Source organism: Rhododendron vialii, chromosome 12a, assembly GCF_030253575.1.
Source record: "Rhododendron vialii isolate Sample 1 chromosome 12a, ASM3025357v1".
In the NCBI taxonomy this organism is placed as follows: domain Eukaryota; kingdom Viridiplantae; phylum Streptophyta; class Magnoliopsida; order Ericales; family Ericaceae; genus Rhododendron; species Rhododendron vialii.
In genome coordinates, this window is record NC_080568.1 from 970,896 (window position 1) to 984,725 (window position 13,830).

Sequence of the window (13,830 nt, forward strand, 5' to 3'; positions counted from 1 at the left end):
ATTTTCTAGCACAAACCTCTCATATGCTTCTATAGAGGATGTAAATCAAACTAGAATGTTTTTTTTTTTTTTTTCTCGGCAAAACAGAACTTTTTATTAAACTCGAAGGGGTACATCGATAGGGGAACCAAAAGTACAAAAGATCTATCCAACCAAAGTTGGATAAAACACCTCACATACTCGCTCTACACGTTCACTTTTCGAATCCCATCCAAAAAACCTTTGAAATCCTCCACCGTATAAATTTTAATGTCAAACTTAGCATTTATCCACATGGCTACTCTAGTATTGACTAAATCCGCCACTTCCGAAATGTTGTCACCACAAATCTTTACAATGGCAACAACTCTCTCTCTCTCTCTCTCTCTCTCTCTCTCTCTCTCTCTCTCTCTCTCTCTCTCTCTCTCTCTCTCTCTCTCTCTCTCTCTCTCTCTCTCTCTCTCTTTCTCTCTCTATTATTATTTTTATGATAACTCAAGTGTTCGAGCCAGTTTGCGCACATCTCAACTAATTCTGAAGGCTTAATCTCATCACCCACTTGTCAATTCATGATTGGGGTAGAGAATCTAAAAGCTATGCCCTTTGAAATGAGCCTACATAAAGTGATGTTCTTAAGTGCATTTTGACTTAGTAATAAGCTTGAAATATTTGAGCAGAAAACCAGGAACTGGTCAACTAGATCGTCCAAAAAATTTGATGTTGATGGATTAATAAATGTGTTTGATAAATAATTGAGGTTGACAAAAATGGTTATTAAACATGTTCATATACTTTCTCTCTCATGTTCTCTTGAACGCATTCTAGCCACGATATTGACGGAGTTGGAGTAGATGAAATAAAATAAAATCATGACTTTAGAAAACGGATTACGCTTAGAGAAAAAGCTTCTCGTGGAATGCTTGTAAGTTTGGTTAGATTCCTAGTCTACTTACTTTAGTGGTTAGGGTCAGTCAAAAAGCTGCTGAGGATTGAGAGAGTTAGCTTGTACAGTACATGCAATCAATCAACAATTGTGAAACTATGCTCTAATTGAAACATATGATAGATGACCGGTAAACGAATCGAGCTGCACGATCGAATTCAACTCACTTGCCGAATTAACTAGTCCGAAAATTGATGGCGCTTAAGCGTGCGACCTCTACCTAGCGGTCCTAGCCGCCGAGCAAGTGTCAAACCTTGATATGCAGGAGGGCGCAACAGTCGCTGCAAAACCTTGAGCGTGAATCTGGGCGGAGCGGCCGTTGGTACGGATCTTGGTGTAGTTAGTAGCAAATGTTAAAAAAAAAAACGTATTTTTTCATCAAAAGAACATACATAATTTTTTTTTTATAGGCAAAGAAATATTATTAAAAACTCGATAATTGGTACATCGAGAAGGAAATGGCAAGTATCATTTAAAGGAAAAAATCAATCCAATCATATGCATGCCAATAATCCCAAAAAGAGAAAAGAAAAAACCAACCAAAAGAGTCGAAGGAAAAGAGAACAAAAAGAAATAACAGATTAGATTTTATGTTTTCTAGCTACTGCCTTCCAAATGGCTCCTGAAGTCTTCAACAGAATATACTGCAAGTTGATACATAAACAAACCCAGTTGATAATTTTTGTTTGCTGCTTCAAGAGTTCGCGTTTGCTACATAAGTAGCAAACGAAGTTGGAAATGTTGTGCAACTCGCAAAGCTTTCAAATTAAGCTTAAACAAGTTACGACTTGCTTGTCCAGCATATGGTGTGTACAAAATCAAAGCTAACCACGCAAGAACCAGTCCAAATATTGAAACTCCTTTTGGGATTAATTGGCTCATTAGATAAACAAATCAAGATTTCGAATATCTTTTGAAAGATCCTTAAATTTGTAAATCAAACTTATTAAAACAATCCATTGTTCGGTTCGTTCGGCTTGCTTATCGACCCTACCTATGACAGGCTATAGTGTACCTAAAATGGAAACTTGCTAACGGAATGAGATTGTTTTTTTGGTAAGTAAAAAAAAATTATGAAAACAATATCCTATTATAGGGTTGTTACGAACCGTTGTCGTGTTGCTTACGAAAGGGTACGTGTAGTATATCTATGCAACATGGGCCCCGACTTGATAATTACGAGGATTAGTGATTTGTTATGAGCAATTCTGTTTTTTTTTTAATTACTACTTATGTCAGTTATGTGTATGACTTTAATTTGTCGTATTTTGTCATGGATGATTTTTCAACTATGTTCCCGGAGAGTACGCGCGTAGGCAAATTCAGTGCACGAAACTCCCGTCATTGTAGGATTAGGGGAAGAGTTGATATACGCAATCTTGCCCCTGCAGCTAGGGCTGTAAATGAACTGAGCCATTCGCGAACTGTTCGAGGCTCGGTTCGGTAAGAGCTCGTTCGAGTTCGATTCGTCTGCTAAACGAACTGAACCTGAACCTCAATTCTAGGCTCGTTCCGTAAATGAGCCGAACCTAAGCCTAACGATATTCGGCTCGGTTAGGTTCGCGAACCTATACTTAAATTTAATTAATAATTCAATAGGGGTCTATTTGTAAATGTAAAAAATTTTAAGGTTGTATATATAATTCAATACTTATTTTCTCCCAAATTCTATACGATCAATGAGAGAGTTTGGGTTCGCTTGAGTTTAATGAGCTGAGCCGAATCAAACCTGAGTCTTGACGAGCTCAATTCGAGCTTAGATTCAGCTCGGCTCGATTCATTTGAGTTTAACGAGCCAAACTCGAGCCAAGATGTTCAAGTTCGAATCGAACCCGAGCCGAACTCGAGCCAGACTAGTATCTTAACGAACCCAACAGAGCCGAACCCGAGCCTTGAAAAAATTTAACAAGCCGAACTCGAGCCAAGTTGTTTAGGCTCGAATCGAACTCGAGCCGAACCCAAGCCGAACTCATACCTTAACGAACCCGAGCCGAACTTAACAGAGTTCGTCTCGATTCGGTTCGTTTACAGCCCTACCTGCAGCAGAGTCGCGGAAACAGTAGAGAGAAACAACTTCTTTGCTTGCAAGGGTAAGATTGCATACATCAACGCTTCCTAAAAATTCTGCAGTGATGGAAGCCTCGTGCACTAAGTTTGCCCCTTTTGTTTTTTGTTCCCGGAGTACGTAGTTCACGTGGACGTGGTGCTCCCAACAAATTACATAGCGATATATTTGAAGGAAAGACATGACATATTCTTAGGTGAGTGATTCAGTGAAGATCATGAATATTGACCTGATCAACTGCGCCCGTTTCGATCTGTTTTTCATCTTCCGGGAATAGCAGGCAGCGATTCTGCATGGTATCAAGGGAATACCTATTAATTTAATTTCCTTCTGTTATAGCACGTTTCGATCGGTTTTGCATCTGCCCGGACCCCGGAATACTATGTAACATTACGATGTTTCGGGAGTTATGAGTGTGAATTGTGGTTAGCGACCATACGTACCATCTTCTTCTTTTGAAGCATTTACTAAGGCAGGATATACCTGGAGTACTATGTGGCATTACGACGTCCCTGCAGATAAAAGATCGTCACAACCTAACGTGGATCATTCATTGTCTCTCAATCCCTAACAAAAGTGAATAATAATAATATTCCTACTGGATAATTTTTCGGTACGTAAATGATTGAGTCCGTAGTACTCCGGGAGCTACGAGTGTGAATTGTGGTTTGCGACCGCATGTACCTTTTACTTTTCTGAAGCATTTACTATAGTTGTTGAGTTAGGCAAATGTAGTTGCTATGTCCGAGGCTGACGTGTGATTATTCTTTAGCTTTGTGTTGATTGTTTTAAATTTATATATATAAATTGCACTTCTGTCAAGCAAAACCAAACGGTGAGGGGGAAAAAGAAATCATAGATCGATGAAGAATTAAACAATACATGCAATTAGTTCAGCATGGTATTGCCTGAATAATCAGTATAGTCTGCGCGGGAGAACTGTCACGTGGTGCTCCGGGCTATTTTATAAACACACATTCTTGTGAGGTCTACAACTAAGTGTACGGATCCCACATAAATATCTGATTCTGAAATAGTTCGGAGCACCACGTGACAGTGCTCTCGGACTCAATAGATATTTTTACATTTTCCCCTTAGGCTTCATTCATTTTTCAAGAATGCGGCCAAAAAAAAAATCAGTGAAGTGCAGTACTAAGGAAGAATATGAAATACTGTGTATGAAACTGCACGTGTTCATAATACCTCGTGAGCATTTTCTACAAATTAAGGGTATAAATTTTTTCTACCTATTGAAAAAAAGAAAAGAAAAGCATATATCATCTGATCGAGTAGATTTCTCCACCAATCGGAAATTAATTAGCGCAATCTATATTTATCTAACACCCAATTAATTAGCGCTATCTTCTTCTTTTTTTTAAACAAACACTAATTTAAGAAATTAAGAGTTTACAGTCCTGAGGTACGTAGCCTCTATCAAATATATATATCCTGCATATATAACTAAAAGTATACCAATACGTAACGGAACAATTGGGTCAATATAAATTCTCCCACTGAAATCGGGACACTATTTGCCAATGCATCCGCACATCGAATCGACTTACTACACAGACCAATGCGTTTGGTAGTCACCCCAGGCAATGATGACGCACTACCCTAGCTAACTTTAGACAAAATATATATTTCCCTTACAGAAAGTGCTTACATGCATATATGCATGGTACAATCCGCAATTACATTAGAGGCAAATAATAAATAGTAATTTCAAAGATTGAATTAAAATAATATCCCACCAGAAAGCTTGTTGCCAACCAAGGTACTATATATCAAGACCTCAATGTCTTATCAGAAGCAGAATATATACAGGTTTAGTGCATTTGTACCAAACTACCTATAACTGCTTTTACACTACTGTGATCGATCTGGCAACTGATCTTATGTATTACTAGTATTTTCGATTCTTGTTGGTAATCTATGGTTTGATATATCTTCTCACTTTACTGCACAAAAGTATGCTCAAGGATTCCTAGTCAAAATCATCAACTCCAAGTAGAGATGTGAAATCAAGGACATACCAAAGCACTGATGAGCCCGGACAATCGCCCGCAACCCATGTTTCAAATTTTGTACAAATATTATAGTAGCTTTTATCTCTCAAGAAAAACTTTAAAATCATACGTGCTCCACCGCATGGTGAAGAAGACTTTTGGAACACCATGTGCATACAGCGGCTGGCGGAGACTACGTGGGACTAGTGGGGGCACGGGTTCCCACTGCAATTTCCAATAATATCAGTTTTACTCTCAAATTATAAAGGTCATGACAATTTGTATCCAAAAAGTATTATATATGTTCTCTCTTATAACACTAGTTAACATCCCTTATTATCTTTGTCAGTTCCAAAAAAAGTTTTCTCTCATGCACTTGTAATTCATGAACACCAATTATTATCTATGTGCATGTTTTAGCAAATTTTACGTTTGAAGTTCATTCATTTTATGTTACGGTTTGTTTACTATGGAAAATAGAAAATTTTAAGATCATGTTAATTAATGTGCTCCCACTGAACTAAATTCCTGGCTACGCCACCGACCACGTATCGGTGCGAGCTGTCATTTTTTTCAGCTACAAAACCCATATCTGAGATTGGATATCTGTGCAAGTAGAATCATCCCCTTACCCACTTGAAGGGCCCAAAAAAGGAGATCGATATAGAAAAGGTCAACAATTTCATGCTCTAGTGTTCAATCAAGCATACGTATATGTGAAGGAAAACAAAATGTAAGGGAAAAAAAACAGTTCAAAAACTTTTTAGTCCAAAAAAAGCTGTGCCGTGTGAGTGATTCCTCTCTCTCCATCTCAATTCTCAACCATGCGCGATGTGGGGTTTCAATGGCATGCTCATCATAACCCCCACTCCATTTCAAAACAAAAATGAGAGATCGCTTCTGCCGCCGCGCCTATGCATGTATCTAATTTTGTGTACTCTCAGATCTTGCTTACATGTGGGCCTTAAACGTGATGATAATTGGACAGTCTATTCGTACCAAGTACAAACATATATCATGCTAACCTTTCAAGGCTTGGTGGAGTAGGAGCTTTGCTTCCTCCGGAGATTTCTCGAAATTTTTCAGGTGCTATCAATTCTTTTGGTGGACAGTCTCTACAGAGATTTGCTCGAGCTTTAATTAGGACCCTTGCAAGTGGGAGGTGAGATTGGTCCTCCAGAATTAGTCGATGTTCGTTGTAGACGTGCGTAAGCTGGTCCAGACACCTGAACTTATATCGTGCTCCACAAACAATATCTCAATGTAATAAGTGCCACATCGTGTGACTACTTTTAACATCCAAATTGTCTGTGTCTAAACTCTAAAGGCAATTGATCAAGCTCATTTTTGAAGTCTTTTTTTCATAGAGAAGTAGTACTGTTTGCTCATTAAAGGGGTGGCTTCTTTCCATTCCATGTGGGCCGGTGGTTTCTTCATTAATGGCGAAGAGGAAAATAGGAGTGAACAGGATATTGATTTATCATACTAGATGGAATGGAGAGAAGCCACCCCTTTAATGAGCAAACAGTACTACTTCTCTATGAAAAAAAAACTTCAAAAATGGCGAAGTATAGTGTATTGATTTATTAATTGCGAAGAGGAAAATAGGAGTGAACAGGATATTTATTTATCATACTAGATTCTCGGAAAAATAGAAGTATAGTATACAAAAAGATCGACAAGAATGTATGTAGCCTCAAGTTATTTCACCATAGATTAATTTAAGTTTCAGTCATAATTTTTTATTTTTTTTTATCCCTCTTGTTGAGACGAATCAATAATTCATAAAAATTTGACGCGAAGTTAATAAGTGCAAATAAAATTTAAATAAAGACGAATAGAAAAAATAAGCCAAGTTACTCCAAAACAACCCTTAGTTATAACAATACAATACTAGGGACCACACTGAAAATTTGGGGAACGTATAGGATTTGAATCAAACTAGCTACTAGTAGATTTCCCTTCCAGTTCCCAGTACTACGAGGATTTCCCCGTATGATTTTAGTTTTTTTTTTTTTTTCATTCGTTAATCTTAATCTACTCTATTCACGTTAGAATCTTTAAATTAACCGATTTCGAATCATCAACATTATACTCGCAATAAATTTTATTCTATTGTCATCAAATAATGTATATCTGAATAGAGAATTCTCGCCCGCTAAAAAAACGAATTAAATTTTTTTTCTTGGATGCCAAATAACTCATTAATATTTTTTTTCCTTTTTGAATATACTATACCATGCATGCAGTAATTGTATTTTAGGTTTTGTTTCAACCCTTAGTCCTATACTAGGATCCCGTAATCTGAATGAAAAATGAGTAGATTGGATCGAACACTTTCATATACCGGATATATTAAGCTGGTTTTTCACAAAGCCACTCAATTTTTATTTTAAAGTATTGAACGGCTAGGATTTTCGTACGGGATCCGCAGTGAGCCTCATGCGACCTTCGGTGAATGCGGTGAAGTCACCGTCGGTGGAGCATTTTCTTTAAATTTTGTCCTTGAATGCCAAATAACTATGTGTACTATATTTAGTTTTCCGGATTCGATGTTCTGTGTGGACATTATTGTTGGAAAGACTAACACTAGCAAAAACAAAGTTTGACCAAACTTGTTTGAAGCAAAAGAAGTCACAATAAAATTGGTGTGGTGTTCCGTAATCCGTATACGGCCATGCAACATGCTGAAAATTACCCCCCACGTGCCAATTGTGCCTTGTCCTTTTAAGGAGTCAAATGACGGTGCCCAATTCCTATAACACGTGTTAACCCCAATTGGCATCTCCTGGTCCTCCCCATGTGGGAGGCTCGAGCCCCGTCGTGAGCGTTTGAGATTCACGGCTATGAATACCTTTTAAAACCTACTATGAACTGACCTACTAATTAACTCTCTGTTGATAAATATAAAATAATGGGGAGAAAAAAAAAACGCACCCCCGGAAACGAAACTAAGTTCCTATTCCCTTATGCATTTCATCTTCTTCCTTTTTTACGCATTCTCATTAGGTATTTTTCCAATTCAGGCGTTGGGGCCAAATTAGACGTCTTTCATCTAATCTTTGAGAACAACTAGTTCAACCATCACTAGTGGGGGATCCAATTAAAAGTGAAGCAGACAAAATACAAAATTTGATGTGCACTATAATTAGATTGCGGTTATTAGGTAAACGGTGAGTTTCGAATTCATATTATAATAAATTTTTAACCACCGACTCATTAAAAAAAATTAAGTTGTTATTTGTAATCTCTGACATGTTCTAACATAATTCTTTTTATTTGAAAGCAGGCATGTATGATAGGAACAATTCATAGGAGAAAAAAAATGCTTTCCATGGTTATTGTCTGTACATCTTCGCCGCATACAACACACAGATTTTTAAGTGTCGAGCAGGTATATCCCACGTGGTACCCGTTCGGCTCATTCGAGCCTTCCGATACACTTTTAGATAGCTCAGATTGAAACGTTCTCTCTTCTCTCACCCCATCACTTTCTCTCTCCAAATCTGAGCCGTTCAAAAATGAAATAGACTTACGGCTCGGATGCGCGAGCGGGCACCACGTGATACCCGCTCGGCACTGAATTTTTTTTTCGTGATTCTTGTAGATTTCATTAAACAATTTACTTATGACAGAAGAAATGACAGGTATCCCGCTGTGACAGTGACTAATTCACAGTAACAAAAAATATTTTGAAATAGTGGTTCAGTCTTAAAAACGGCTAACTTGTAGTAGGCAAGTAAAATATGAGACATGTTATACAAATGAAAATACACAATATATATATATTGAAAAGCTCTAGATGGCCTAGCTAGCTAGCTATATATAGAGATTTGTCGCTCAATCACCAATCAATATTTCAATCACTCACACATACGAAAAGCAACCAAACAAAGAACACACTATAATATATATATATATATATATATATATATATATATATATATCGTTTGACATTTCGCGGAAGGTCGCTAGCTCGACCGTAATAATTTGCAGCTTCAAGAACCTCTTAAATATCCTCGGAAAAGACTTAGACTAATGTCTACCGCACTCTCGCACTCCTTACATGTATCAAATATAAGCTCTAGAAAGAGAGAGGTAAAATAAAATAGAAGTCGATAAAGTACTGATTCCAAATCAAAGTGTATGTTTTGTCAATAAAATCACCAACACAAGAACTCGACTTTTAGGAGCTTACAAATTAGTAGTAATTAGAATAGGGATTGTTTAATCGTGGCTGTTTATTTTGAGGCAAAGTACCAATCAAGATGATTTTAAATACAAAAATGAATTTCGATCACCCTTTTGTAATTGAAGCGATGATTGATGATGACTAGCTAGCCCATATTATAAGATCTGATGAAAGCATATAATTAGTAATAGATAAATCTCTCTGCCCCGATTTGTTTATCCAATCTCAGGCTTCCAACTTATTAAGTAAACCAAATCTAATCTATTGATTTAAAAATTTAATAATTTAAGCCATTGATTTTGAAATTGGACAATCAATTTGAGACATGTATAAGTCAAAAGGGGGACAAACAAATCGGAACTTAGGGAGTATCATTCCTCATTATGTCACACTTATGTCATCGTGGTAAGTAATTTTCTTATAGAAGTATCATTTTGTACGTGTAGTAAAATAAAGTTTATCTCACTTTTTAATTCAGCATACTCAGCTGTGGTCTTTGGCTGACTCACGGCTAGCTTCATCTTCTCTCCAAAACCAATTATCCATCTCATCTCCACCACAAGCTCTCTCTCTCTCTCTCTCTCTCTCTCTCTCTCTCATATTCATTTTATTATTTTGACTTATTTTTAGTTTTTTTTGAAATTTTATAATTTTTTTGTAAAAATTTTAAATTATTTATTCAACCAGATGAGAAAATTTTAAATAGTAAATATCAGGATAAAAAACTTGAAATTAGTTATACTAATTAAAAGAAAAACCTTCAAAACGGAAAGATTTAAATTTATTATTTTCTCTGATTTTTTTTTTCAAGTTTGATAGATATTTATTATTATTTTTCTAATTTCTCTTGTCAAAATAAAAAAAAAAGAATTCTAAAATTTTTGATGCTACTAAATATGTTTACAAAAGAGAAAAAATAAGCCAAAAGAAGAGGTTGTGCCAACCCCACAAGGAACCTTGAGCAAAAGCCCCGCCTCTCTCTCTCTCTCTCTCTCTCCTCTCACTCTCTCTCTCTCTCTCTCGCTCTTCTGTCTCTCTCTCTTTCAAGTCTAAAAAAAGTAAGAAAAGAAAAGCATATACTCCCAAAAGGCCAAAACTAAGCTCTCTTCTTTCTCATCAATCCCAAAGCAGAGATCCTAAGAAAACCCTCACTCATCTCTCTCTCTCTCTCCCCACAAATTCTTCTTCTTCTTCTTCTTCTTCTTCTTCATGTCTGATGAAAATAGAGATCTTCCATCCCACTATAACCCTTTCTACCATGACCAAACAGGAACCACCACTGGAAGCACTTTTCCCTACTTCCTCCACAATTATCACTCCACCTACAACAATCAACAAGTGGGATTTGATTTCCCTTCGAATTACATCAACTTAACTCATGATCATAATTCTTCACATGCCACTTTAGATCACTACAACTTGTCTTGTTCATCGTCCGAAGTGATTTGCCCGATCGATGGTGGTGGTTCGAAGAAGAGTGGCGGTGGTACTGTGGCAGAATCAAGCGATCAAAATCCGTTAACGCCGGCGCACTCTTCACTATCTAACTCCTCTTCCAGTGAAGGAGCAGCTGAAGTAAAAGATTCTGGAAAGAGCAAGAAAGATGATCGTTGTGAAGAAGGAGATGGCGATGATGGCGAAAAGAATAACAAAGCGTAGGTTAATTTTTTTTGGGGTTTTTTATTTTGATGATTTTATATATTTCATGGTATTAATTTCATCATTTGTATTTAGTTAGAGAGAAAACTTCCTTTGGTTTTGATTTATGGAAATTAATACTAATTACTATGTTAATCACAAAAATATTCAAAGACTAGGGTTGAGTCTTCTGTTCAGTCTTTTTCTCAAAGGTAGACTTTTCAGTCCTTCCAACAGCTAATGCAGTAATAATCTTTTCAAAATACTACTGCACTATTTTTCTTTGACAAAATTTGCACCTCATTTTTTTATTTAGGAAATTAGGGTTTTCCTTTTACCCCTTAATTTCATACTAGATTTTGCTTACTATTACTATAAATCAACCCTTTTTCTTTGAGTAGAATACCATTATATGGTGGTGGTTCCTAATTAAAGAAATGTTACAAAAAAAGCCCTAATTAATTTGCGTTAAATTCCTAAAAAAATCCACTATACTGATGAAGGAAATTAATTTCTTGAAAACATATATATGATCCATTCAGATTGTTTGTAAGTAGGTTTTGTTGTACATAAACTGATTAATTTTGTGTCCAATATTCATGTTTAGTCTTTGTATATGATTCATTCAAAGATCAATCAAATTCTTCTTCGCTGTTCAAAAAAATGATTTAAATTTTGTGGGTTAACGTATATGACTTAATTATCAGGAACAAACCGAAGAAGAAAGCAGAGAAGAAGCAAAGGCAGCCAAGATATGCATTCATGACCAAGAGCGAGATAGATAATCTTGAAGATGGTTACAGATGGAGAAAATACGGACAGAAGGCAGTCAAGAATAGCCCTTTCCCAAGGTATATATATACCTCTAGATGTGTTCCTTGTGGTTAATCAATCTATATATGATGCTAAAAAAAAATTGAGCTACTTGAAATTGGCTCGTGTAAAGATTGTTTTAGATCGGGCTCTCCAAATAAATAAGCTGTCAAAGTTTTCAAAGCTTGTTAAGTTTTCAAACCAAGCTGCTCAGAAAAAAAATTTCTTTCAAAGCTTGTTAAGTTTTCAAACCAAGCTGCTCAGAAAAAAAATTTCAAACCGAACTTGAACAAATCATTAATCAATTTGTCTAATTGTACTAACAAGTAATAATTAAGATTATCTTCAATCTTCTTCTTCTCTTGTTTAAGTAAGTTTGCTGAAGTACTGATCTCACTTGCCTATCAGAAAAATAAAATAATTAAAAAAAGTACTGATCTCACTTATCATGCATGCAACCCATGATTTTCTTGATAGAACTGTGATTTGTTTGTAACGTCCTAATGTTGGTTTCAGCGATTATCAAAAGCCATGAATGCATTCAGTTTGTGGCATAGCTAAAAAAACATTTTCAAATTAAATTTCATCTCATCCATCTTAATCTATAAATATATACTATAAAATATTCTACTGATTCAATTTTTCAGGTAATGGGTGAAAGTTGTACATTAATTTGCCAAGATTAGCTAAGAGCATCGATCCTTTAAGCTAATCTTTACAGGAAGAAGCAAAATTTGACTCCTTTGATGAGTTGAAGAGTTAATGCACTCCAAGGACTCTTCAAATTTTTAAAAAGCTTATCACTTTTTTTACTCTAAAGAACTCACTTTGCCAAGAGATCAATAATAAGCATTACATTTGATAAAGTGGCAATTTGAGAGTACGTACTTTCTCTCTCTTCAACTTTGAAGTGAGAGAGAACTACAATAAAATAGTACTCAGCAAAGTTTGTTATCTTCTTTAGAGAGTCTTTTGCTTATGTTGCTCTTCAAATGTAGTTTGGCATTGGTTTTGCTATCTTCCCAGGAGGTGCTCTTACATACATCTCAACTATTATTATTACTACAATGAATTACAATAATCATACAACATAATCTAAGTCATTGATTTTGAAATTGGACAGTCAATTTGAAACATGTATAAGTCAAAAAGTGGACAAACAAATCGGAACAGAGAGAGTATTTACAATGAACAATAATCATGCATTAAATTTTGCAGCTAGATGCAAAATTTTAAATATTCAAATTAAGAAGGTCAGAACTATTTTATTTCTTTGGTAATAATTACTGTGTGTCTGGCCAGTTTACATACATCTCGATTACTTTCGTTTCATTTTGAAGAGATTTTCTATAGCACATTTATTTATTTTCACTATATTTGATTCATTGCAGGAGCTATTATAGATGTACCAGTCAGAAATGCACAGTGAAGAAAAGGGTAGAAAGATCATATGAGGACCCATCAACTGTGATCACCACATATGAAGGACAGCACAACCACCACAGCCCGGCGACCCTCCGGGGAAACGCTGCCGGAATGTTTTTCCCACCTTCCTCTTCCTTCCTCCAGGGATCGTCAGTGGGGCCTAGCTTTCCTCAAAACCTCCTGTCTCAGATGCTTCCTGTTAACCTAAATACTAACCAGCAAGGTGACGATCACAACCGCCCTAGCTCCATGTACTATCATCATCAGCAACAGCAGCAGCAGCTTCTTCAATTTCCAGACTATGGCTTATTGCAGGACGTTTTCCCTTCATTCGCCCGGAAACAGGAGCCTTGATGATACCTCTCTCTCTCTCTCTCTCTCTCTCTCTCTCAATGAATCTAGTTTTGGATATATGTATGTGAGTATGTCTTAGTTCAAGTGATAGTCTTCTTCGATTGTCCTGTGTTTCGGATTTCCGTAATTCTCATGCCAGGAACGCCGGAAGGTTGTAGAATATGCACATTTTTCTAATGTATCTCTTTTGTTTTCTAAGTTGATGAATTTGTGTTTACCAGATGGTTAATCCTAGGTTTTAAATCGTTGTGTCGGAGCATGTAATGTTAATGTTCGCATTTGCAATATTATCTGTCAAGAGCATTTACAGCCTTCACAACAGCTTAATGATCTTTTTAGTGATCGAGTACAGGGCCGCATGAGCAGCATTTCGTAATACGCATGTGATTTTCACTCTCACGCAGTATGCCAA

At 36.3% G+C, this 13,830-nt stretch overlaps 1 protein-coding gene across 1 annotated transcript; it reads left to right on the forward strand.

Annotated features, from left to right (window-relative positions):
• Positions 1–10,224: 10,224 nt before the first annotated feature.
• LOC131310895 (WRKY transcription factor 71-like) lies at positions 10,225–13,616 on the forward strand. Its single transcript, XM_058338153.1, has 3 exons — positions 10,225–10,843; positions 11,534–11,677; positions 13,031–13,616. The coding sequence occupies exons 1-3, from the start codon at positions 10,398–10,400 to the stop codon at positions 13,416–13,418; spliced, it is 978 nt and encodes a 325-aa protein (XP_058194136.1). The 5' UTR covers positions 10,225–10,397; the 3' UTR covers positions 13,419–13,616.
• Positions 13,617–13,830: the final 214 nt, after the last annotated feature.

Coding starts and splice junctions, on each gene's coding strand:
- LOC131310895 (XM_058338153.1), top strand. CDS start 10,398: ATGTCTGATGAAAATAGAGATCTTCCATCCCACTATAACCCTTTCTAC. Junction 10,844..11,533: donor GGCGAAAAGAATAACAAAGC/GTAGGTTAATTT, acceptor CTTAATTATCAG/GAACAAACCGAAGAAGAAAG. Junction 11,678..13,030: donor AAGAATAGCCCTTTCCCAAG/GTATATATATAC, acceptor GATTCATTGCAG/GAGCTATTATAGATGTACCA.